This window comes from Lepus europaeus, chromosome 3, assembly GCF_033115175.1.
Source record: "Lepus europaeus isolate LE1 chromosome 3, mLepTim1.pri, whole genome shotgun sequence".
Taxonomy (NCBI): Eukaryota; Metazoa; Chordata; class Mammalia; order Lagomorpha; family Leporidae; genus Lepus; species Lepus europaeus.
In genome coordinates, this window is record NC_084829.1 from 18,737,007 (window position 1) to 18,761,059 (window position 24,053).

The 24,053-nt window shown below is 43.9% G+C and overlaps 1 protein-coding gene across 1 annotated transcript in view; it reads left to right on the forward strand.

Moving 5' to 3' along the window:
• The window catches only part of DCDC2 (doublecortin domain containing 2), a 167,671-nt gene that overhangs the window by 134,932 nt on the left and 8,686 nt on the right, over positions 1-24,053 (forward strand). The window contains exon 8 of the mRNA XM_062187362.1: positions 5,737-5,837. Coding sequence (XP_062043346.1) covers positions 5,737-5,837 — 101 coding nt within the window. The remainder of the gene's footprint in view (positions 1-5,736; positions 5,838-24,053) is intronic.

Here is a 24,053-nt window from a genome sequence, read left to right on the forward strand (position 1 = left end):
AGAATGAAAATCAGTACGACCGGAGTTCACTGGGCAAAGGGAAAGCAATGCAAAATGTGGCTAAGTGCCAGCTCACATCCCCATGGTGAGGAACTTGGATTTCTTGTGTGATAGAAAGACATTGGAGAGTTTTGAATGAGTCAAATAATTTTTATTAACTACGATGACTTGGCTATTGTGTGGAGGACAGATTAAGGCATAGCAAGAGAAGAGGAAGAGTGAGACTAATGGTAAGCTTTTGTAAGTAGCCCATCCAACAAGTAATAGTGATAAGGCCAAGTTGGTAGTGGAGATAGATGAATGGGTTTGAGATAGGTTGGAAGAAAGGAGATTGAACTGATAAGATTTAAAGTGGCCTGGATATAATAAGTGGGGAAAGGAAGGCGATAAGGATAATGCCCCAGTTTTGGGATTGAGTGGTGGTGCCATTTCTTGAGATGGAGGAATATGGGAAATGAGTGGTTTAGGGTGGGGAACTAGAGTAATCTTTTGGTCATGTTAAGGTTGAGATGATTATTAAATGTCCAAGGTGAGATGTCAAGGGAGGCGATTGGAGATATATATATATATATATATGGATCTGTGAAGAAGTTGGGACTGAAGATTCTGTTATGTACTTAGTATCTATCTATCCATCCATCCATCTATCTAGTCATTGGCATATTGATGGTGTTCAAACCATGTTCTTGATGTACAGATAGAGAAGTAGACCCAAGATGCAGCTGTAGGGTGGTCCACTTCTTAGTAGCTGAGCAGAAGAGGCAGGTGGATTGTCAAGGACACTGAGAAAAAGCTGCTGGTGACGCTGGTGAGACCAGTAGAGTGAAATGGAGAGAAAAGCAGAGGATAAAGGGAGGAGACACATCAGCTGCATTAAAAACTGCTAATAGACCAGGTAAATGAGAACATCATTATGATCACAGATAGTTTTGACCGGAGAAGTTCCTATGGGATGTTGCTGCAAGAAACTGGATTAGAAAAAGTGGGGGAAGGTGTGGGGAATGAGGGGTATGACAGGGACTCAAGACAGGTAAGTACTAGGTGCTCTTTGAGGGTAGACATTTCAAGGTGAGGCATCAGACCATTATCACTTTATGCAAGAACCTACTTTTTTTCTGTATGGAGAAGAAAAGTTTACTATTATGATATACATCCATCCTGTTATTAGATTTACTATGTACAATTTTAGAATAAGCAAAATTGCTAAAATTCAAATAAGAATCCCATGAGCAGTTGAAAATTATACTAATACTTACTAAAAGGTTATTTTGAGGAAGTCTTTTTTTTCTTTAAATATTTTACTTATTTATTTGAGAGGTAGAGTTACAGAGGAGAGAGGGAGGGAGGAAGGGAGGGAGAGAGAGAAGTCCTGCATCCACTGGTTCACTCCCCAATCAGTTGCAACGTCCAGAGCTGAGCCGATCCAAAGCCAGGAGCCAGGAGTTTCCTGCAGGTCTCCCATACAGGTACAGGGGCCCAAGCACTTGGGCCATCCTCCATTGACTTCCCAGGCCATAGCAGAGAGCTGGATTGGAAGAGGAGCAGCTGGGACTTGAACCAGCGCTCACATGGGATTCCAGCACCACAGGTGGAGGCTCAGCCCACTACGCCACAGTGCCGGTCCCTCAAAGAAGTCTTGAACATGTGAAAAACCGTGACTAACACGCCAAAAGTTCAGGAGATGTGAAGTCTGTGGCAAAAAAGGGCTGCTTACCTCATGTCAGTGATAATGGAGTAAGACTAAATTCTTATTTTTAGGAAAATCCTGAGTGGCATTAAAACCACTTCTGTGTCTCTTTGGAGGCCAAACACCTGTTCCCTCTGTGGCACCTCTCCTTAGTGATTTGTGGTTGGGATGACTGATGCTGCTATAGCAATAACTTCATATCTGTTACACATAATAATGGTATTTCGATCTAGACTCACCAATTCACTGTGCAAATATAAATGAGCAGTAATAATAAAAAGGAATATGGTAAAGGTTTGAAATGCTTGAATCATAGTGCCCTTGATGAAATTTGCCTTTTGCCACCTTATCATGGAATCTACCCTAGGAAGCAGGTGTTTTTAATTTTCAGTATTTGTTCTTTTGACTTCTTCCATGGAGCGCATCTTCAGTTGCTTTTTAGCTATGGGATCGACAGAAGGGAAACACATTCTTGTTATAACATTCAAATTCTTGCCCATTGTAGTTTGGTCATTTTGCCAATTCTTTCATGTGAAGTCATCTTAATTTTCTCACTTAAGGCCTGATTTACTTTTGAACATTCACATTGTCCCACTGATCTTGGCACTGATATAGACCTTGGATCTTGATCCAGGGCCTATATACATACAAATTCTATTACAAATAATAGTTCTAGGCAACACCAAAAGCTTGATGTTTATATAACGCTTTGTATTGTTTTCAGTTTAGTGGTTTTGCTGACTTTGTGCTGGGCATAGGGCTCGCAAACACAAGAGTTGTGGTCTTACGTTCTTCCTCTTCTCCTCAACTTGTGGTCCAATGGGAGGAAGCAGAACTGGGAAAGGAAGTTGATAAAAGTAAGCTCGGTTCAAGGATAAAAAAAGTATATGTGATAAAGAGGAGGGAGCTATTAGTTCTGTTGCTTGTGGGGTAGGGGTTAATATTTAAAGTGATTCTTATAGAGACCTTGATAGGATATGGACCATGAGTAGGACTCCAACAGGCAGCCACGTAGGAGAAGGGTGGAGTCAGTGTGCTGGATATGGGAGGTGGAGGCATGAGACATGACATACCACAGTGCTACCATCACCTGTAAGTTCTTTGGTCCTGATTGCCCATGGACTGCAGTTGAAGTCACTGCCTGTGTGTGATAAGGTGGGGTTGAGGAAATGTCAATGGAATTGAAGAGGCAACAGGTTCAGGCCAGAGTGTAGACTGTCTCATTATGTGGATATTGAAGTTACTCAAATGTAAGACACTGCATGGGCAGAAACATGGATTGGTGAGGTTTCGTTTAAAGTGAAATAAAAGGAACATTCAGTGAAGAGGCTGAGGATATGTGTGAGTTAATGGTATGGAAACTAGAATGCCAGCAGACCCGGGGATGGTGAGGGAAGGGAGAATTAAATTCTGGGGGAAGGGCGGGAAGGGTGGGGCAGGTATAGGGACCGTGGAACAGGAGGGGAATCCATGTGTGTGAGGTGTGACCTGGTACTTGCTTTTTGTCTTACCTTTCAATAAAGGTTCACAGAAGAGTCACTGTGCAGTGCACCACGTCTACTCTTGTGCAACAAGGACCCATGCATGGGGCGTGCATTTGGAGGGCAACAGCCCATGTCTCTGTGGTCTCTGTCCATAAGGGACCCAGCCTGAAAAAATTGGCCATTTGCATTTCCCAGAGTGATTGTAATGCAGTAGGTTTTAACACATGCTCATATTTACCCAACAACCCACAGAATAAAATCTACCCTCTTCATTTAAAAACTCCTATTTTCCATTATTCATTGTTTTCCATTCATTAGAGTGTGGTATCTCCACCTGGAACAATTTATTATATTTTTAAGTAACATTTAATGACATAGGAAAAGCTCACGTTGTGATTTTAAAGTAAAAATTGGCTTATAAATTGCTAATGTAGCAAGATCCCAGTTTTATGAATGTGTGTGTGTGTGTGTGTTAGGAGTGGGGTGAAGAATTGTCACAATGTTAACGGTGTCTACTGCTGGGCTAAGGTCAGGAGATTGTTGATTTTCTTCATTTCGCAAGTTTTCTAAAATGCATATGTATCATATAAACAATTTATAATAAAAAGTGATTTAAAATTTTTTTTCTCTAAAAAGAACTACTCTACCTTTGATTTTACCTGACACTTGTAATTTAAATCCTAGCATGCTTTCTGTTGTCACAAAGTAACTTTCCAGCTGTTCGTCCTTTTTTTTTTGTGCACTGTTCATTCCTATGAATTCCTTTCTATGCTTCCTTTTCCCCTAAGTGCCCAGACATCTCGGTTCACTGATGAACAAACCCTCCCCCACATCTGAGCCACACATTTGTATCCGTGTGATCTCTGTCTCTAGGCACCGGGCTGAGCTCTTCCCACTTGTCTGTGTTCTTATGGATGCTGCTTTCCATTCCAGTGCTCTTCCTGTTTTATTTTATTTGTTATTACTGATCATAGTCTTCACATAGTTATTCTAAAACATATCTGACCATTTATAGCTCTGCTTGGATATAGGTAAACATTTCATTGGATGTTAGTGCTAAGACTACATTCCTTTGGTATCTATATATTTCCCTTTGTAATAAGCAAGTGTAACATTTGGATGCAAAAATGCCATCCAAAAAGTCATGTGCATAAGTCCTAACATAATCCATTGAGTCTTGCGTCCGACTGTGATTGTTGCCTTTTAAGGTGATTTCAGAAGATACAGATGAATGTCAGACAGCCCTAATTTTCGCCTCCCTTCATCCCTCCTTCCCTTCTTTTCTCCCCTGGTTGCACGTTCTCAGTGTCCATTTGATTGTGCAGGAGCCCTTACATGTCCTGGCACTCACCTGCCCGCACCTCAGTGATGGTGTATTTATCGGCCTCCTCACTGGACCGCGAGCACCTTGAGTCGTCAGCTCCTTCATATCTTAGGCTGTCCCATTGGCACACATCACCTCGTACATGGAATCGATCCTCCACAAGTGTAAAAGGACATTTTAATTTAATTAAGGGTTCCTTCATAACTTTGGCAACATGAAATAGTATTATGTGAAATGTGTTAAATAATTGTGCTCTGGAAAACAAGCTTCCATGAGAAATAGAGGGGGGGGGGGTGCTTAAAACGAAAGATAAAACATTTCTACACTGCAAGGGCAATCAGATGCTGCAATAGATTACCAGGGAAGGAGGTACAGCCTCCGTGCCTGGGAGCTTTCAAAACTGCACAGAGAAAACATCTGTGAGGATGGCTGCAGCATTAAACCTGTCTCGAGGCAAATGGATAGACGGAATGACAAACGGTTCTGTGATTCTTTGATTACTTGGCCTGGAGACGGGAAGGCTGAGGGGAGACATTAAAACTACTTCAAATATGGAAAACAGCATTTCTCACTTTCCAGCAAACAGCAAGTAGAAGGAGCTTAATCTAAGTCTTAAGAGATTTAGATTACATTTTATAGTGAAGGATTTAGCATCACAGGTTGTGAAGACCTTGTGGAAATCTGCAAAATAAGCGACATTGATTGTGTGTGTGTGTGTGTGAGTGCGCGCAAGATGTGGAAGTCAGCTCTATGGTTTTATTGCAGTAAAATTATTTTCTGCATGGTTCTGAATAGAGAAAATTCTTCCAATACATTGTATGGAGTGTCTGCCATCCTCACGGGAAAGGGAAATTATTAAAGGAAATATTCTAAAGCCCACATGTCATCGTTATCTCACGGACAGGAGGGAGAACCGACGTGCTAGTTGTGAAGTTGTTCCCATATAAGTACCTGGCTCAGGTGGTGCTGTTAAATCGGTACCTGTAGGGGTGAGCCGTGGCCTGGGACAGAGACCTGTTCTGCTGGGTCAGCTACTGAATCTCTTCTCAGTGCCCAGGTAGAAGAACTGAAGGCCCAGGTGTTGAGGGCAGGGTGGGGCTGCCTAAATTCTGTCAGAATTACCTATTTAAAAAAAAAAAAATCGTCATCAGGTGTTTTGCTGTAATGTAATGTCAACATTGAGCCACACGATGTCGCAATTGAATTTTGATTTTCACCGTGTGTTTTGTCTCCAGTACTAGAGGAAGGCATTTTCAAGGCTGGAGCAGAGAGGTCTGAAATGCGGGGGGCAGCAGAAGTCCAAGAGGATGAAGATACTCAGGTGGAGGTTCCAGTCGATCAGGTAACCCCCTTGCCTTCAAGCATGCATGTAAACCAACAATTACTTCACTGTTTCCTCTCTGGTTTTGTGTTATCTGCTACTGGCTGCTTCTCTGTGTTAGTTAACGCCTCTCAGGTGCCATGTGACTAAACCTTAAAGAGAACCGAACATGGGTGGGCATTTAGCCTAGCGGGTAGAAAGCCAATTAAGATTCCCAAGACCCATACAGAATATGGAAGTACCTGGGTTGGAGTCCCAGTGACTGTCGATTCCAACTTCCTGTTAATGCAGACCCTGGGAAGCATCAGCCATAGCTCAAGTAGTTGGGTCCCTGCCACCCACAGGCGGGACCTGGATTGAGTTTTTGGATACCGGCTTCTACTTATTCCAGCCTTGGCCATTGCAGGCATTTGAAGAGTGAACCAGTGCTTGGGAGTATGTTCATTTGTTTCTCTCTCTCTCTCTCTCTCTCTCTCTTTCTCCCCCTTTCAAAAACAAAAAAGTAAAACACTCTCCAGTTCTTCCTAGTATTCCTACAAGGAACAGCCATCGGGACTGAGTCTTGTAAATATGGAAAATGTTATGTCTTTAATACAGCATTGAAGAGCAATATGGGGTTCAGTTAGGTATGAGATGCAAAGATGGAGAAAGTTTGACACAAAAGAGTGCTGGCTTGGGATTTTTATGTAGAAAAAAGAATACCTACTTAATTTAGAAAAGCTTGATATTTTCCCCTTTACGGTCCTTGAAATTGTTGTGGTTGGAATTTGTTTTTCATGATGGAATTGCTTATATAAATGCAACTCAAATATTTGCTATGCGAATATTGATTTCCTTTCTTAGGTTAGTGGAACACTGTACTTTTTGGAGTCTGTGAGTGTGTCCCTGTAGAAGGGACTGAGTAATGTTAATTCTGGCTAAATGATCCAAGGAATAAAAGTCAGTTATATTTTAAAAATGTGATTCAGTAAGTGTTCTTACAGTGCTAAGTGCAGGATTGGAGTTTAGGTGAGGAGGGAAATGCTAATTTCAGACTCAGAGGAACATCGAGGAGTCACTAGGCATTGCCACTTGTCCTCTGCCTATTATATGATATTTCCTATTTTAAAAGCAAATTTCACAATCCAGCAAATTCCATAAATGATCTTCTCAATTGTATTTGTCTTAACAGTGTGGCAGTGACATTGCTGTTTGATTATTCTGCTTGCATTTTCCACAAGCACCGTCTTCCTGATGAAAAGCCCAAGGTGCTAAAAATCACACCGATTTCAGAAATCCAATTTGTTATCAAGGATTAGCCATAACTAATAATTTTGCATAAACTCCAGTTGTGGCTATTTTTTTCCCCTGATGGAAAATGGAATTTTAAGTCTTTTGTGAAAGCTATCATTAAACATTACGTTTTAAGACAAGAAGAGGGGTCATCACATGTATGCAACACCTGATGGCTGTGGAAACCAAGACTAATTTAGATTCCAAAGTCAAAATGCCAGATAGCAAGAGAAGATCATAGGATTATTAGCAAAACAGAAATTTCCCTATTAATCACTTATTAACAACTTGCAGAATCTGTGACAGGTATTCCTTCTAAGCTTGATGTTCATAAAGAAGGGAGAGCCACCCTCTGATAATACTTGGGCAGCCTCGCATGCTGTCTGCAGAGCTCCGTGTCTTATTTGACTTGTGAGTGCTAGCTTATTAAAATGCAAGCCTCGGCAAGTGGCCCAGGGACAGACTGGCCCAAGCCAGGTGGTATCAGAGAATTCATGTCAGCCTGGAAGAAATAAAGCCAAGCAGTAAAAGGAGCTTCCTTCTTTGACTCCACTGGTCATAGAGTTGGGATGGCCTCGTTTGTTTGTTTGACCCCCTGTGCCTATGTGGCATTCTCCTCATGGTCCAGTGACCTTAGGCATCGTGAGAAGCTGAGTGAGGGTGTGGAGAAATCAGAGTCCATTATAAGAGGGGTAACTCTGGGGTCATCACCCAGTGGTGACCTGCTGCAAACAATAGCTAGCATTTATTAATTACCTGCAGCCCTGTAAGATAGGCTTCATCATTCCCGTTTTATGTGTAAGTGTCAAAGGAAAGTCAGCTCCTATAGGTGAAATAATTTGCCCATAGCTGTCCTCTTTCAGGGATGGGGATCCTTTTATTTTCTGTCAGGGGCCATTTGGATATTTATAACAGCATCTGCAGACCACACAAAATGATCGACTTAAAAATCAGCCTGCTGCAGATTTATTGAATTTCAAGTCCCGCCTATGGTTACTTTGGCAGGGCCAGACCAAGTGATTTTGTGGGCCGTATGTGTCTCATGGGCTAGGTGTTCCCAACGCCTGTGTGGGACTTGAATGTAGGTCTAACTTCAAAGTGGGGGAGAATATTCAGTAGAAAAATAAAGCCCAATGTGAACCACGGAAGGAAAAGATACCCTGCATGAGAAAGGAAGTGCTGTCATCATGCACTGCTTGGCTCACCTATAAGTGGCACTTACACACACTGACTCCTGGGCTGCTGGCGAGTTAACTTCCTGCCATCTCAATGACCCATGTTGTGGTTTTAATCTGAGGGCCATGAATAAGGGTGTGTGTGTGTGTGTGTGTGTGTGTAAATGTCACCTGTGGTTTGGCCACGTTGTTCATCAACCCTGCAAAGCTGAACTTGGTCAGGTTTGAACAGCCTGGACAGGCCTTTCAAGTATGTGTGTATAGTGAATGGCATTGAAAGAGATACTAGTGGGGCCAGTGCTGTGGCATAGCCGGTAAAGCCGCTGCCTGCAGTGCTGGCATCCCATATGGGCGCCAGTTCATGTCCCAGCTGCTCCACTTCCGATCTGGCTCTCTGCTATGGCCTGGAAAAGTAGTGGAAGATGGCCCAAATCTTTTGGGCCCCTGCACCTGTGTGGGAGACCTGGAAGAAGCTCCTGTCTCCTGGCTTTGGATCAATGCAGCTCTGGCCATTGTGGCCATCTGGGGAGTGAACCAGTGGATGGAAGACCTCTCTCTCTCTCTCTCTCTCTTTCTTCTCTCTCTCTCTCTCTCTCTCTGCCTCCCTGTAACTCTGCCTTTCAAATAAAATGAATAAATCCTTAAAAAAATGAGAGAGAGAGAGAGATACTAGCTCCCTCTGGAATAGTCGTCCTCAACTGGGAGTGATCTACTTCCAAGGGGAGGGTTGGCAGTTTCTGGGGATCCTTCTGGCTGTGGTAACAGAGAGGCCGTCTGGCATCTTGAGGGTAGTGTGCAGGGGTGCTGCTGTCTGGCTTGAGCTGCACATGATGATCCTAAGGTGTCAACAGTGCTGAGGTTGAGAAGCCCTGCTCTGGGGCAAAGGCCAGGTGTGCTTATCCTCCAGGATACAAAGATACCATCTCCTGCAAAGTTCAGGCTGGTTTATTGCCTGTCATAAACCATTTGATACCATATCATTGTGTACTTAAGACAGGCTTAAATGATGAATTTTGTGTTAAAGTATCTTTTACTACAATACAAATATTTGTATAAAAGAGATTTGGGTTCCCTAAGCCCGGGGTTCTTCATGTGAAATGTAGAACACGGGTGTGTTCTACACACATGTAGAACATGGTGTGTCACATAGCCCCCTTCTCCTGCCTTAGAGGAATGGGGCCTTGGGAGCAAAAACTGCTCTTCTGGCTATACTGCTACAGGGAGCTGGGAGGTCCTTTGTCTCTGGCCCAGTAGTCTCACGTCTTCTTCCAGAATCCTAGAAACTGCGGCGGGCTAAAATGTTCTGTTTGCTTGCAAGGAGGGTATAACTCAGGCCCTTCATAATCCTTGGCAGCCTCAGTTAGAGCATCTAGCTTGTGTTTGTGTGTGTGTGCTGTGGAGCATTATGGACTCATTCCAGCTAAGAGTCTGACCTGTGTCATGAAGTGCAGACTCTTCATTGGTTAGAGACAAGTTGATGATCATGGATCTGGTGGCTGCTTCCAAACCCATGGGGGAAATGAAGAATGTTCACGTTCTCATATGCACTTGGGGAGGCCAGGACAGATCTGTTTTCTTAGAGGAGGGTTTGAGTCTAATAAGAGTAAGATACTTTTAAAAGTATGTTTTTCTATTTAAGAGGCAGAGGGAGAGAAGAGGGAATAAGGATGGAGGGAATGAGAGAGAGAGAATGGGGGTGGGAGGGGAGATGAGGTGAGGGAACCCCCCCTTCCCCCATTCACTCCTGAAATGCTCACAATGGCTGAGACTGAGCTGGGAACTCAATCCAGGTCTCCCATGAGGGTGGCAGGAACCTAACCTCTTGAACCATCACTGCTGCTTCCCAGGGTCTGTCACAGCAGGAAGCAGGAGCCAGAGCCTGGTTTTGAACCCAGAAACTCTGACGTGAGACGTAGGTTTCCTAACAAGTGCCTTTGCTTCCAGGCCAAATGCCCACCCACCTCAGGGCACCCTTTTAAAAGGCCTGATTGGCATCACACACATAGACTATACAGCCATTTAAAGATTCTGCAGTCCAGGGACTATACCCAGACATCAGAGTAGCCACAGTTTGGTTCCCTGGTCCCTGGCCTGGTCTCGTCACTGATTCTACCTCCTACTATGGAGAGTCAAAGTCACCTGTGGCTTCTGTTGTGAAAGGCAAGCAAGACCAGGAGCTCATTTGTGTTTACTTTTTCATATGCAGTAAAATACACAGAAAGATAGGAAGCTGCTTCCTCCAGCCTGGCCTCCAAATGACCTTCAGTGAAATGTGTTTACTAAGCAGAAATAGAAAGTGTTTACAACCACGATTGAACCTGGTCTAAACTTGCTACTTTGCCATTGAAGAAACAACCCCACGGTGGGGACAGGCAGACTATGGGTGGCGGGGTCCGGAGCTCGGGGGTTGGCTCTGATTGTTGTCCCTGTGTACCTTGAAGAAGGCAGCAGGGAGCCTGGGCACTCCCAGTTACCCCGTGAACAGCATCACATTCTCTCTGAGTCGAGGGCCAGTCAGCCTGCACTGCCTTCCCTCAGCTGAAAGGGCTGAGTGCCGTGTGTCCACCCACCATTCCTCATGGCCCAGTTAGAGCCCCTCAGTCACTGATTCACCACATACAGCCGAAGAGAACGGAGACGCTCACTGTGCCCTACCAGTGGGGCTCTCTGTGGCATCATGTTTATAGATTGATGTGCAATTGATGTAAATGTTGTTATATGTCAAAATGTAGCCCTTGGGAATTTCAGACATAAAGGAAATAAACATTTAATTCTTTTTAAAAAAATTTTAAATTTATTTTATTTATTTGAGACACAGACATACACACACGGGGTGGAGGGAGGACAGAGAGAGAGAGAGAGAGAGAGCGTGCATCCACTGGTTCACCACCCAGATATTCTGCAGTAGTTGGAGCTGGTCTAGGCTGAAGCCAAGAGCTGGGAACTCAGTCCAAGTCTCCCATATGGGTGGCAGGCACCCAACCTGTTGAATCGTCACCTGCTGCCCCCTGGAATGTGCTTCAGCAGGAATATAGAGTCAGGAGAGGAGCCAGACACAAGCACTCCAGTTTGGGATGCAGGCATCCCAAGTGGCAAGTGCCTCCTCTGACATTTACTTCTAAAGTGAACACATTGAAGGGGGATGATGACTAAACAGCCCATGCCGTAGGAGCATAGGTTTTCAGTTTCTCATGTGGATGTCCTGGGAACTTGTGGGGCTTGAATGGACCCATGTGAGCCAGCTTCTAGCAGGGGGTTGAATAAAGCTTCACTCCACTTCTTTATTTACGGGGTCCTGTCTCTGAATACAGCCACTCTCTCTGTAGGTCTTTGTGCCTTCCAACCACATAGGAACCCTTCTTTCTTGTGAAAATAAGCCTCTGAAAGCTGAAAACAAAAAGCAGTACTTAGCTATCATGAAAAATTGAAACTGATTATTTCAAAACACCTCATTCAACTTGGGTAGGAGATGGTTTTAGTTTCCATGGGAACGGAAATAAAAACGAGTGTGATAACTTCTGTACTTTCAACCTCTCTGCATGAACTTGGACACAAAATGCACGGAAACACCTATCTCAAACCCTATAGCAAATCCACATATTTCCCCCGATTTGAAATGCAGGAATGGGCACGTCAGGCAATCCTTTCATTTTTATTGGTTCTGATCTCCCGTTTCTCTATCCAGTACGTTTCAGAGAGAGAGAACGGATAGGTGGGAATGGGGGTCTAGTTGGGGGGCTAGTTAGGGTCTCTCAGCTATAAAACTCCACCTTGGGCTGTTATTTCAGATGGAAAAGGTCGTACACATCAAAATGTGTCCTTCAGGAGTTCTGATGTCAACATAAGACATGCGAGCGAGCTTTTACTTCTGCGGTGGGCTGGGCGCTAGCTTCAGTGTCTGCACAGGTGCTGGTCTTCAGTGCTGCTGTTGCTGACAGAGGCATGATGTGAGTGCCAAAGGGCAATTCATCTGGGCAGTCCCGTCTGTCCATGGAAATACCTTCCGAGTAACTGATGCTTCGGCTGTTCCGTGCCTATTTCCATGTGATTTCCATATTCCATCTTCTTTCCCCTTAACACCCAGGAGTCCCCAGTTAACCTCAGTAATTGTATGCATATTCTCTAGCCAACCTGAACGCTGGTGCCGTCCCCTGAGCTGTCATTGCTAGGATGTTGTAGCCAGAATAATAGCTACCAGACCTCTGCTGTTTTGCCACACAAATCTACCATTTTCTCAGAATGCCAGTTACAAACTAAATAGCAAGATACACATATAGGCAAACTCCGGCAAAATGCTAATGCTGGTGTTGGGTTAAGAGGAAAATCGAATGTGGGTTTTCTAGTAAGTATTTAAAGTAATTATCTGTAATAAAAGTGCTTTTCAAAAGGTCAAAGTCCAGATTTTCTTAGAAAACCTCTCTGTTTAAGGATACAAATTATCTGTTGGACATATATGTTTAACACAGCCCTTAATCTAGCTGCACTCTGGACTCAGTGCCAGAGAGGGTGCAAGACTGGAATCACCTAAATTCAAGTGACTTGTGCAATCTTTGTTCTACTCCTTTTTGAAAAAATTATCTATTTATTTGAAAGGCAAAGTGATAGAGGGAGAAACAGGGAAGGAGGGAAGGAGGGGAGAGAGAGAGAGAGAGAGAGAGAGAGGTGGGATATATTGATTTCCATCTGCTGGTTCACTCCTCAAGTGGCTGCAATAGCCTGAGCTGGATCAGGCTGAAAGCAGGAGCCAGGAACTTCATCCTGGTCTCCCATGTGGGTGGCAGGGGCCTAGTACTTGAGCCATCCTCTGCTGCTTTCCCAGGTGCATTAGAAAGGAGCTGGAATGGAAGTGGAGCAGGTGGGGACCTGAACCAGCATTCTGATATGGGATGCTTCCTTGCGAGCAACAGCTGAACCCACTGTGCCGCAATGCTGGGCCCCTTGTACTCTTTTGTACGTCAGTTTAATGAGTATTTAAGGGGAAGTAGAATGAATGCCCTTTTCTGACACCAGGGAACTATGAACATGCTTTGTGCAGATGAATGTTACACAATTACTCATGGGCAGGAATTCCTGAAGTTTCTTAGAGAAAAGTTTCAAGTATAAAACTGATTCTCTTAAAATCTTAGTCACAGATCAACTAAAATTTGGCATAAATATTAGGCGAGAGGACTGTACAATTAGTGGAAATCTCTATTTTATGATCTTTGCAATGGTGTGTTCCTTTTATTTGACATTACTTAATAATCAGTGGCATGGTGATGTAATTGGAATCAGTCTTGTGGAACTGTCTGTATGGCCAAGTATTCTGTTGACAGTTGGCCCCTTCTAGTTTCTTCCAGCTTTCAATAAGTTGATAATTTTTAAGACAAGAGTGTTGCCTTTATTTAAAGAGGCATTGTTTTAAGGCATTATAACAAGGAGAACTTTTAGCCACAAATGATGTTTTTGAAGTGAAGTGTCTCTGACCCTGCTGTGTCATATCCTCTGGGGACCTCATGTGGAGACACAGAGGAACTGGGAGCACTGAGCGAGCTCCCCGGGTAATGAGTTGGCCTTGGCATAGAGGACGCTAGGCTGACCATAACCATCACGGAGTTGATAATAGGGTACTCCTTGACTCCATACACTCATTGTCTTGGGCAACAGTTAATGCAGCCCAAGGGTCAACAAGGAATTCAAACCTTCTGTCAGTGTTTGTGGGATCTGGGGCAAGTTCACCTACCCAGCTGTGGTTTCCCTTTCGGCCATTGGGAAGAGCAGCAGTATTTTCCTTAAGTAATCATGGTGAGTGTAAATACAATTGGATGCTTGAGGTGCGTGATCTGCAGTTCCAGGGGCCTGGAGCATGCTGGGTAATGGGAGCCTCCCCCGCCGTCAGTTCCTCCCAGAAGGTACGCACCATGCTGACGCTGACCTGTCGGAAGTATGTGTGCGTGTCATTTCTCCTTGCCGTGTCCTCACATGGTCATTCCTGTGCTTCTGGAGCTGCCCAGGGAGCTCCATGGAGCCAACGCGGATGTTTCCTCCTTTCCTGTAATCATCCCAAGTATTTTTAGTGGCATCTGTGCAATGACCACTTCTGTTCACTATTTTCACATCACACATGGAGAATAACTGCACCTGTGATTAGAGCGTTGACTGTAGTCACAGGTAAGGGGTGGCTGAGGGAGCCAGGATGGTTTGCTGGCATGGTGGGTGGGTGGATGGGGTGGCTCCGACAGCCGGAGTCCATGCATTCCGGGTGAAGATGCAGGAACAGTATGGAGTCCATGCATTCTGGGTGAAGACGCAGGTACAGTGTGAACTAGGGTGTGGTACGAGAGGGGACTCAGGCTGGGCTGGGCCTCCCTTCCCTGCTACAGCAAGGAGCCAGGCCTCCTTCCTTTGTCAAGGAGCGAACTTCCCTTTTGGAACATGAGGGGGATGAGAGAGAGCACGACTGCAATGGAGGGGAAAGAACACTAAGATGATCTTGGTGGGGGCGCGGGGAGGCTGGTGATTGGATAGTGCCTTGTTTGCCAGAATTCCGTGTCCTGCAGTCCTGGAAGCTGGGAGTCTGTGACCCAGCAGTTGGCAAGGTGGGTGTCTCCTTGGTCTCCCATGGGTGTCTGTGTCCAGATCTCCTCTTCCCCTATGACGACACCAGCCATTTTGGTCTTGTCTTGATTTCGTTACCTCCTTAAAGACCGCGTCTCCAGACACAGTGGCGTTCTGAGGTGCTGGGCTGAGACTTCCATATGTGAATTCAGCCAGAGTGGGAAGGGGACAGAATTGAGCCCCAAGCAGTGAGAAAGTGGGATTTGTCCCCGATTCAGTGCTGGTAAATCAGTCCCAACAGAGCAGAGGGGCAATATTCGGGGAGCCGGGTCAGCCTTTTGAGTCCGTGACTGTTAGAAACGTGGTTGAGCCATGAGTGAGAGGGAGGAAACAGAGGCATGGGGCCCCCTCTGGGCCCAGTCCCTCTGCTGTGTTAATACATTACTCATATGTAGGGCTGGGTCTTATCTGAGTTCCTGGTTACTGTTATGCCCAGGTTTTAGAACCCCCAAGGCCACTGTCTTTCAGTGGGAACTTGTATGTGTCTATTGATTTGTTTTTTATGATGCAGATGAAAGACAGTGTGTCCCACTGGCCATGGGAGCCCTGGCAAGTTGCTTGATTCTTTCTCTGACGCACTTCTCCACCACAGCAGTTACACCTGCCTACGGTGTGGGAAGATGACGTGAGAAGCCATGTTTGAAAGGGCTTTCAGAAGCATAGTGTGCTCTCTAATGTCTGGCACGATTGACAGATGGCTACTGCCAACCTGTCATCCCTGTCACTCAGGTGCGTGTACTAATTTATGAAGTCATCCTTGTTAAGGATCTTGTGAGCATATTTGTGTTCTCTGGGAAAGTAGATAGCAGTTCAGGAGCAAGCAAATCAAAGCTATTGACTGGATGTTAAATCTGTAGTGAAAAATGTGTGCTAGGGAACTTAGAAGCAAAGAGTAAATGTAACTAGGCCTGAGGGTGATTGGTTCATGTAAATCAGACTAAGCATCTCAATGAACCAGAAGTCGAACATCAGGCTGTATTTTTGCTGAGTTAACTGATCAGGGCAAGACAGTCGCTAAGTGTCTTGGCATTACTGTTTTGCCACGTGAACAAGATTAGGAAGGGAAACTGCTCTATGTGGCTTGCCAGATAATAATTCCATTAGAGCAAACCTGTGCTACAGTTCTCATCATGCCACTTCTTACCTCTGTCCATCAGTGGCCTGAAAAAAACACGTATGGAGCCTGTTGAGTTTCCAGTGGCGTTTTCTTCTTCTTCTTTTTTTTTTTTTTTTTTGACAGGACAGTGAGAGAGAGAGAGAGAGAGACAGAGAAAAAGGTCTTCCTTTGCCGTTGATTCACCCTCCAATGGCCGCCACGGCTGGCGCACTGCACTGATCCAAAGCCAGGAGCCAGGTGCTTCTCCTGGTCTCCCATGGGGTGCAGGGCCCAAGCACTTGGGCCATCCTCCACTGCACTCCTGGGCCACAGCAGAGAGCTGGCCTGGAAGAGGGGCAACCGGGACAGAATCTGGTGCCCTGACCGGGACTAGAACCCGGGCTGCCGGCGCCGCAAGGCGGAGAATTAGCCTCGTGAGCCGCGGCGCCGGCCCAGTGGTGTTTTCTGTGCATGACTTCCTTTGCTCCCTACTGCAGGCCTGAGAGGTCGTTAGCTGCATCCTTAGATTCTCTGGGGGACTCTCAGGCCTGGTCAGGTAGATCCACTGGCCTGGGACTGAAGTGGCTCCTTTCTTTCCTCTAGACCAGCACTGCTTCCTTATCCTGCACGGTGCGTTTTGCATCTGGGGTTGGCCTTACCATCACAGATGCCAGCAGACACTCGCCGAGTCCTCCTGGTCCTTCCCAGAGATGTTCCCAGGCGTGCACCAGTCTCTGGGACCATGTGAGAAGTGGTTTCCTCAGGGAGTGGGCGAAGGCAGTCTTCTGCTGAGTCAGTTCTCCCTTGTGAGTCCCACTGCCAGGGTTGTTGTCCGTTCTGAGTGGCGGGGCCTCTTCCTCCCTAGCAGGCCCTCACCACGGTATGGGTTTTATTTCTGTGTGCGGGTGTAGAACCCAGCGATCCTTCGAGGGATGATTTGATTGATGTATACACTGGAAACATCTTTAATAATTTAATGACTACTTCAAAGGAGATTATACCAAAAAGCACATCACTTTTCATTTATTCATTACAGATCTGTCATAGCAGCATTTTTTTTTTTTGCCCTAAATTGTAGTATTGTAGTAATAATAAATTTTGTTCCAGACTCAGGGTATTTTAAAGAATTACAAGTCTTTTAACTAAAGTTAGTATCTTATTTAAATTGGTCAAATTGATATTTGATCACCATAATCTTGTATTTCTTAAAGTTGAGGCGACCAGATGCGTCTTCACTTGATGACTCCTCAAATAGCTGTGCTGGAAAGTCTACTAGCAATAGTGGCACAGAAGTGTAGCGCTGCTTGTTGGCAGTGTTGGTGAGCGTGGTGAGAACAGAACTCCCATTTAGAGCTGGGTGTCCTTTTCTTAAAAAAGATTAGGGTATATACCAACTCTTTGCATTAAAAGGAGGACAAAAGAAAGTATATGTACTTGGGAATTAGGGGTAGAGAGAGAGGTAAGACTAAGACACAGAAAACAAAACAAAACAAGCCACAATGTTATCTTGCAACTCTTAGGCATAAATCCAGGTGTCAGAAAAGGAAAACTTTTTTTCCTCACTTACAAGTGGTCATTTTAATAGCCTTTACCAAGTACTTGTAATATATTCTCAGAGAGGACTGTACCTAGATTCCTAAACAATTAGTCAATTATAAGTTTTTAAAAATTTTTATTAAGAAATGCTGCATAAAACCAAAAGAAAGTTGTTTTGAATAAGCTATTTTAGGCATAGTAAAGATCAAAACAATTTCTAGGAGACTGCTTGACGATTATCTAACTTTCAGAGATAATTTTTTTAAAGATTTATTTATTTGAGAGGCAGAGTTAGAGAGAGAGAGAGAGGAAGAAAGAGAGGGATAGACACACACACAGAGAGGTCTTCCATATGCTGGTTCACTCCTGAAATAGTTGCAATGGCCAGAACTGGGCTGACCTGAAGCCAGGAGCTTCTTCCAGGTCTCTCATGTGGTGCAGGGGCCCCAAGCACTTGGGCCATCTTCTACTGCTTTCTCAGGCCATTAACAGGGAACTGGATTGGAAGAGGATCAGCTGGGATTCGAACTGGCTGGCACCCATATGGTATGCCGGCACTACAGGTGGAAGCTTAACCTACAAGGCCACAGCACCGGCCCCCAGAGATAATTTATAAAGAGATCTGCTGTAGGGGCTGGGATTGCGGTACAGCGGATTGAGCTGCTGCTTGCAATGCCGGCATCCTGTATTAGAGCACAAGTTCAAGTCCTGGCTGTTCCAATTTCCATCCAGCTTCCTGCTAATGAACCTGGGAAGGCAATGGGAGATGGCCCAAGTGCTTGGGACCCTTCCACCCATGTGGGAGACCCAGATGGAGTTCCTGCCTTCTGGCTTTGGCCTTGTCCAGCCCTGGTTGTTGTGGCCATCTGGTGAGTGAGCCAGCAAATGGAAGATTTGTCCCTGTCACTTAAAAATAAAAAGATGAGGTGTTTCTGCGTTTTTGTTATGCTTCATGTACTCACAATCCTAGTAGAGACTGCTGTTGCTCATGGAAGTGTGACTTAAGATTTTTGAGTTTACAATGGTGCACATCCCATGTGTACATTCAGTAGAAACCATACTTGGAATTGTGAATTTGGGTCTTTTCTCTGGGTAGAACTTTGCATCTGATCTCTGGTGACGCTCAGCAGTCAAAGCAAGCACAGCTCCCTGCAGCCATGTGAGGGAACAGCTGACGCCCAGCAGTGTGCTATACTGCTGAGACAGGATATGTGCGAGATCAGGTGCCTTCAACACATGTGCAGCTTCTAGTATGTTCAGCCCACAGTGGATTTAGCGGGATGTAACCTGGTCAGAATAGAGGAACATCTGTGATGTTCTGTTCATCCCCATCGGAAGAAATGTCTTTGCTAGAAGCTCACAACTGCTTTTCCAGGTCAATAAATTTTTCAACAGTAAAAGTGATACTGTCTCCTGTAGATGTCCCATTTTCTGGCCATTGGCTATACATACACATGTCCCTGTAACAGTGACATGATGAAGTAGCAAATCTCTGTGTTTATTTAAGGAAGGGTGTCAGAGCTTTGGGGGTGGGAATGCCTGGGGCCCTTGTCCTACTGTTCACCTGCCATGTGACAATGGAAGTGGGGTATGGTTTCACATTTCTCTTATTTGTGTAGTGAGTAAAGAAATGTGTCTTACAGGCTAATAGGATTGTACGAAGTTATAGATGTCTGAGCACTGGCCTAGGAGCTGCTCAGTGTTTGCGCTTCCATCTGCCCTCCTGCCTGGCCTGTTGCTCCCACCACAAACTCAGTGGAAACTGCGTTTTACAAGTCTGAGCCACCCACCTGCCCCTTGTTGTGGCTGCATCCTGATACTGCTTGTTAAGCGTTAAACATGATCTGGCTCCATAACCTCATGCAGATTTTTAATGAAGATTTGTTTTATATATTTGAAAGGAGGAGATGGAGAGAGAGAAAGAGAGAGAGAGAGAGAGAGAGAGAGAGAGAGAGAGAGAGAGAGGTATCTTCCATCCATTGGTTCTCTTTCCAAATGACCATGACAGCTAGGGCTAGGCCAGGAGCCTGGAACTCCATCCTGGTTTCCTACATGGATGGTAGTGGCCAAAGCACTTGGGCCATCTTTACTTCATTCCCAGGCTCATTAGAGAGCTGGATTGGAAGGGGAGCAGCCAGAACTCTAATTGGAGCTCTGATAGGGGATACTGGTGTCTCAGGCTGCAGGTTAATTCACTGGGTTCCTCATGCAGATATTTAACCCCCAAAGTCATTCATTATAAATTAATGGGTTGATGGACCAATGGTGCAGGCTTGATACAATTCGGGCATCTGGGAAATAGGTCTACTGGGAGGTCTTGAGGTCACTGGGGATTTGTTCTTGGAAGGTAGTTCTCATGAGAGTGTTGGCTACATATGAAGAGTGTACTTCCTGTCTGTCTGCTTCCTGGTTTGCCATGTGACTGTCTGTCTACTCTGCACCAACTTCATCAGGTGCCTAAACCAATGGGGCCACTGGATCTTGGACTGTGAACCTCCCAAACTGTAAAACTGAAATAAGAAGTGCCTCCCAAGTATTTCAGCTGCAGGAATGTGAAGCTAACTAACAAACTGCTCCTGTGCTCCTGTTACTTCATGGCTTGACTCTTCTGTGCATCTTTCCTGCCCACGGTGCTCTGAGCTCCTTGATGCCAGAGACTGGGCATATCTCTCCAAACTCCTGGCACTCAGAGTGATGCTGGGCACAAACAAGTGAATGGTCTCTCAGGTCCCACAAGTCCCACTAAATCCCCAGAAAAGCAACTTGGGATCTCTCAGACTGAGACCCTGGTCCTATCCTGTCCGTTTCTTGCCTGTTGGTGGGGAGCACCCCACAGTGTTTTCTGTGAGCTGGTTCTGTATGCTGTGTTCTCAGAAGTCCCCTCTTGGTTGTGTTGTCTTAGCAGAGAAAGCCCCTTGGTTTCCTGGTACTGGCTCTTCCTGTGCTCCCTGGAAGACCTTGCTCTTCTGTCATGCAGAAACATAGTGTTTGGCTCAAAACATTGCCTATATTTTTAATTTATTTTTGAGCATAAAGGACACATAATGTAAACTTTACCATTTTAACCATTTTTAAGTGTGCATACACTTCAGTGATATTAAACACATTTATGATGTGGCAAAACCATCACTACCATCAATTTGTGTAACTCATCTTGAAAACCTGAGGGGCTGGTGCTGTGGCTTAAAGCCCTGGCCTGAAGTGCTGGCATCCCATATGGGCGCTGGTTCTAGTCCTGGCTGCTCCACTTCTTCTTCTTCTTCTTCTTTTTTTTTTTTTTTTGACAGGCAGAGTGGACAGTGAGAGAGAGAGAGACAGAGAGAAAGGTCTTCCTTTGCCGTTTGTTCACCCTCCAATGGCCGCCGTGGCCAGCGCGCTGTGGGCACACAGCGCTGATCCGAAGCCAGGAGCCAGGTGCTTCTCCATGTCTCCCATGGGGTGCAGGGACCCAAGGATTTGGGCTAACTTCTGCTGCTTTCCCAGGCACATTAACAGGGAGCTGGATAGGAAGTGGAGCAGCCGGGACTGGTGCCCATATGGATGCCAGCGCCACAGGCAGAAGCTTAACCTGTTATACCACAATTCTGGTCCCATTTAAAAATCTTTTTAAATAAAAATAAATTTTTATGAAGATAAAATGATTTTTAGAATGGGCTCCAAAATAAACCTCAACTATATGCCATATGTAAGAGATATATCCAAACAAAAAATTGGGAAAGTTTGAGAATTAAATATACACTAGGGAAATATAAACACAGAGTAGGGATGGATATAGGAATGTCACAATGTGAATTCAAGATAAAGATCATTCAGTGAGGAAAGAAGGGTACATCATTATGAAAGGGGTGTGAAATAGTGAAGGCAATATTTTATACACACACACACCAAATAGTATGGCATGTGCATTTTTTGAAAAAAATGTTAGCTTCACATATGAAAAAAAAATGTGCCTTTGTGTATGAGAAAATTTATCTTTGTGTGTGTCTGATTTTACTTAGCATATTGACCTCCGGTTCCATCTGTTTTGTTATAGGTAACAGGATTTCGTTCTTTTTATGCCTGAATAATATTTCATGTTGTATGCATACCATATGTTTCTTGATCAGTTCATGCATTGATGGACATGTAGGTTGATTCCATACATTTGTGAATAGTGCTGCAATAAACACAGAAGTGCAGGTATCTCTTTCATATGTGGCTTCATTTCTTTTGGATATATACCCAGAAGTAGGATAGCTGGGTTATATGGTAGATCTACTTTGGGTTTTTGAGGAGCTTTCCTACTGTTATTTATTTTATATTTTATTACTATTTTATATCTTTTTTTCCTTCATTAGGTACTTATTATTGTAAATTTTCCTGTTAGTACTGCTTTTTTTGTACCTTACAAGTTTTCTTTTTCTTTTTTTTTTTTAAAAAAAACTTTTTATTTAATGTACTTGACAAGTTTTCATATACTGTTCTGTTCTGTGTTTCCATTTTCATGGAATTGTAAATTTTATTTCTTCATCAGGAGCACGTTACTTAGTCTCCATAGATTTGTACATTTTTTAGAGTTTCTTTTGTTACTAATTTCCAGTTTTATTCTATTGTAATCAGAAGAGACATGTGACATGATTTCAGTTATTTTTTAATTTGTTGAGACTCATTTTGTGGTCTAGTGTATGGTCTTTCCTAGAGAATGTTCCATGTGCTGATGAAAAGAATGTGTATTCTTGAGCTGTGGGATGGAGTGTTCTATAAATGTCTGGTAGGTCATTTGGTCTACAGTTTATTATTTTTTTTGACAGGCAGAGTGGACAGTGAGAGAGAGAGACAGAGAGAAAGGTTTTCCTTTGCCGTTGGTTCACCCTCCAATGGCCGCCGCGGCTGGCACGCTGTGGCCGGCGCACCGCACTGATCCAAAGGCAGGAGCCAGGTGCTTCTCCTGGTCTCCCATGGGGTGCAGGGCCCAAGCACTTGGGCCATCCTCCACTGCACTCCCTGGCCACAGCAGAGAGCTGGCCTGGAAGAGGGGCACCTGGGACAGAATCCAGCGCCCCGACTGGGACTAGAATGCCGGCACCGCTAGGCGAAGGATTAGCCTAGTGAGCCACGGCACCGGCCTGGTCTACAGTTTAAATGAGCTCTGATTTTTTGTTTTGTCTGAATGACATTGATGAAAATGGAGTGTGAAGTCTCTCAGTATTATTGTATTAGAGCTTATGTCTTCTTTTAGATCTAATAACATTTGTTTTATAAAACTGGATGCTGTGGCATTAGATATATACTCATAATGGTCATATCTTTTTGCTGAATTGACTTGAATTGACCCCTTGGTTATTGTATGGTAACTTTAGTTTGTCTCTTTTCATAGTTTTTGCCTTAAAGTTTATTTTGACTTATGTACATGTAGCTATTCCTGCTTACTTTTGATTTCTATTTGCATGGAATATATTTTTTTGTTTATTCACTTTTATCCTGTGTGTGTCTTTATTGGTGAACTGAATTTCTCGGAGGTAACAAATTGTTGAGTCTTTTTTTTTTCCTCTTTATAAAATCCATTCATTTTTGGTTTTTAATTAGGAGAATTTGGTCTATTTACATTCAAGGCTCTACTGATAATTAATGACTTCAGTCCTGCCATTGTTAATTTATGATTCCCTTGGTCTGTTTTTGAATATGTTCTGCATTTTAAATAGATTTTATACTTTCACAGATTTTTATTTATTTATTTCCTTGTTTCTGTATGTATGACACCCTTAAGTGTCATCTAAGCCTGGTCAGGTGGTGATAAAGTCCTTTATTTCTTCTTTGTTTGAGGATACCTTCAATGGGTAAGGTATTCTGGTACTTGGACTATATCTGTCTATTCCATCCTGGCCTATCTTTGGTTTCTGTTGAGAAATCTGCTGTTGATTGAATGGGAGTTCCTTTAATAGTGACCCGGCACTTTGCTCTTGTGAATTTTAGAATTCTTTCTTTGGTGTTGCACTTTTGAAAGGTTGACTATAATGCGTTGTGGTGAATTTTTTTTTTTCTGTTCATGTCTATTGGGGTCCTGTAGACTTCCTATATTTGGAGTATATATGGTTCTTCAAATTGGGGACATTTTCATTGAATAGGTTTTCTAAGCCACTCTTTTTTTCCATTTTTTTAGGAACTCTGAAAACTTGAAAATTGATTTTTTTTTATGATAGACCAGAGGTCAATAATTACATTTTTTTGTTCTTTTCAATTCTTTTTTTTCCAGTCCAACTAAGATTCTTTAGATTTGTCTTTGAGATCAGCTATTTTTTCTTTTTTAAAAACTTTTATTTAATAAATATAAATTTCCAAAGTACAACTTTTGGATTATAGCGGCTTTTTCCCCTCATAACCTCCCTCCCACCCGCAACCATCCCATCTCCTGCTCCCTCTCCCATCCCATTCACATCAAGATTCATTTTCAATTATCTTTATATACAGAAAGATCAGCTATTTTTTCTACTGATTGATCTAGTCTGTTGTTAAGATTTAAACTGTATTCTTTTTTTAAAAAGAGATTTATTTATTTACTTGAAAGTTGGAGTTACACAGAGA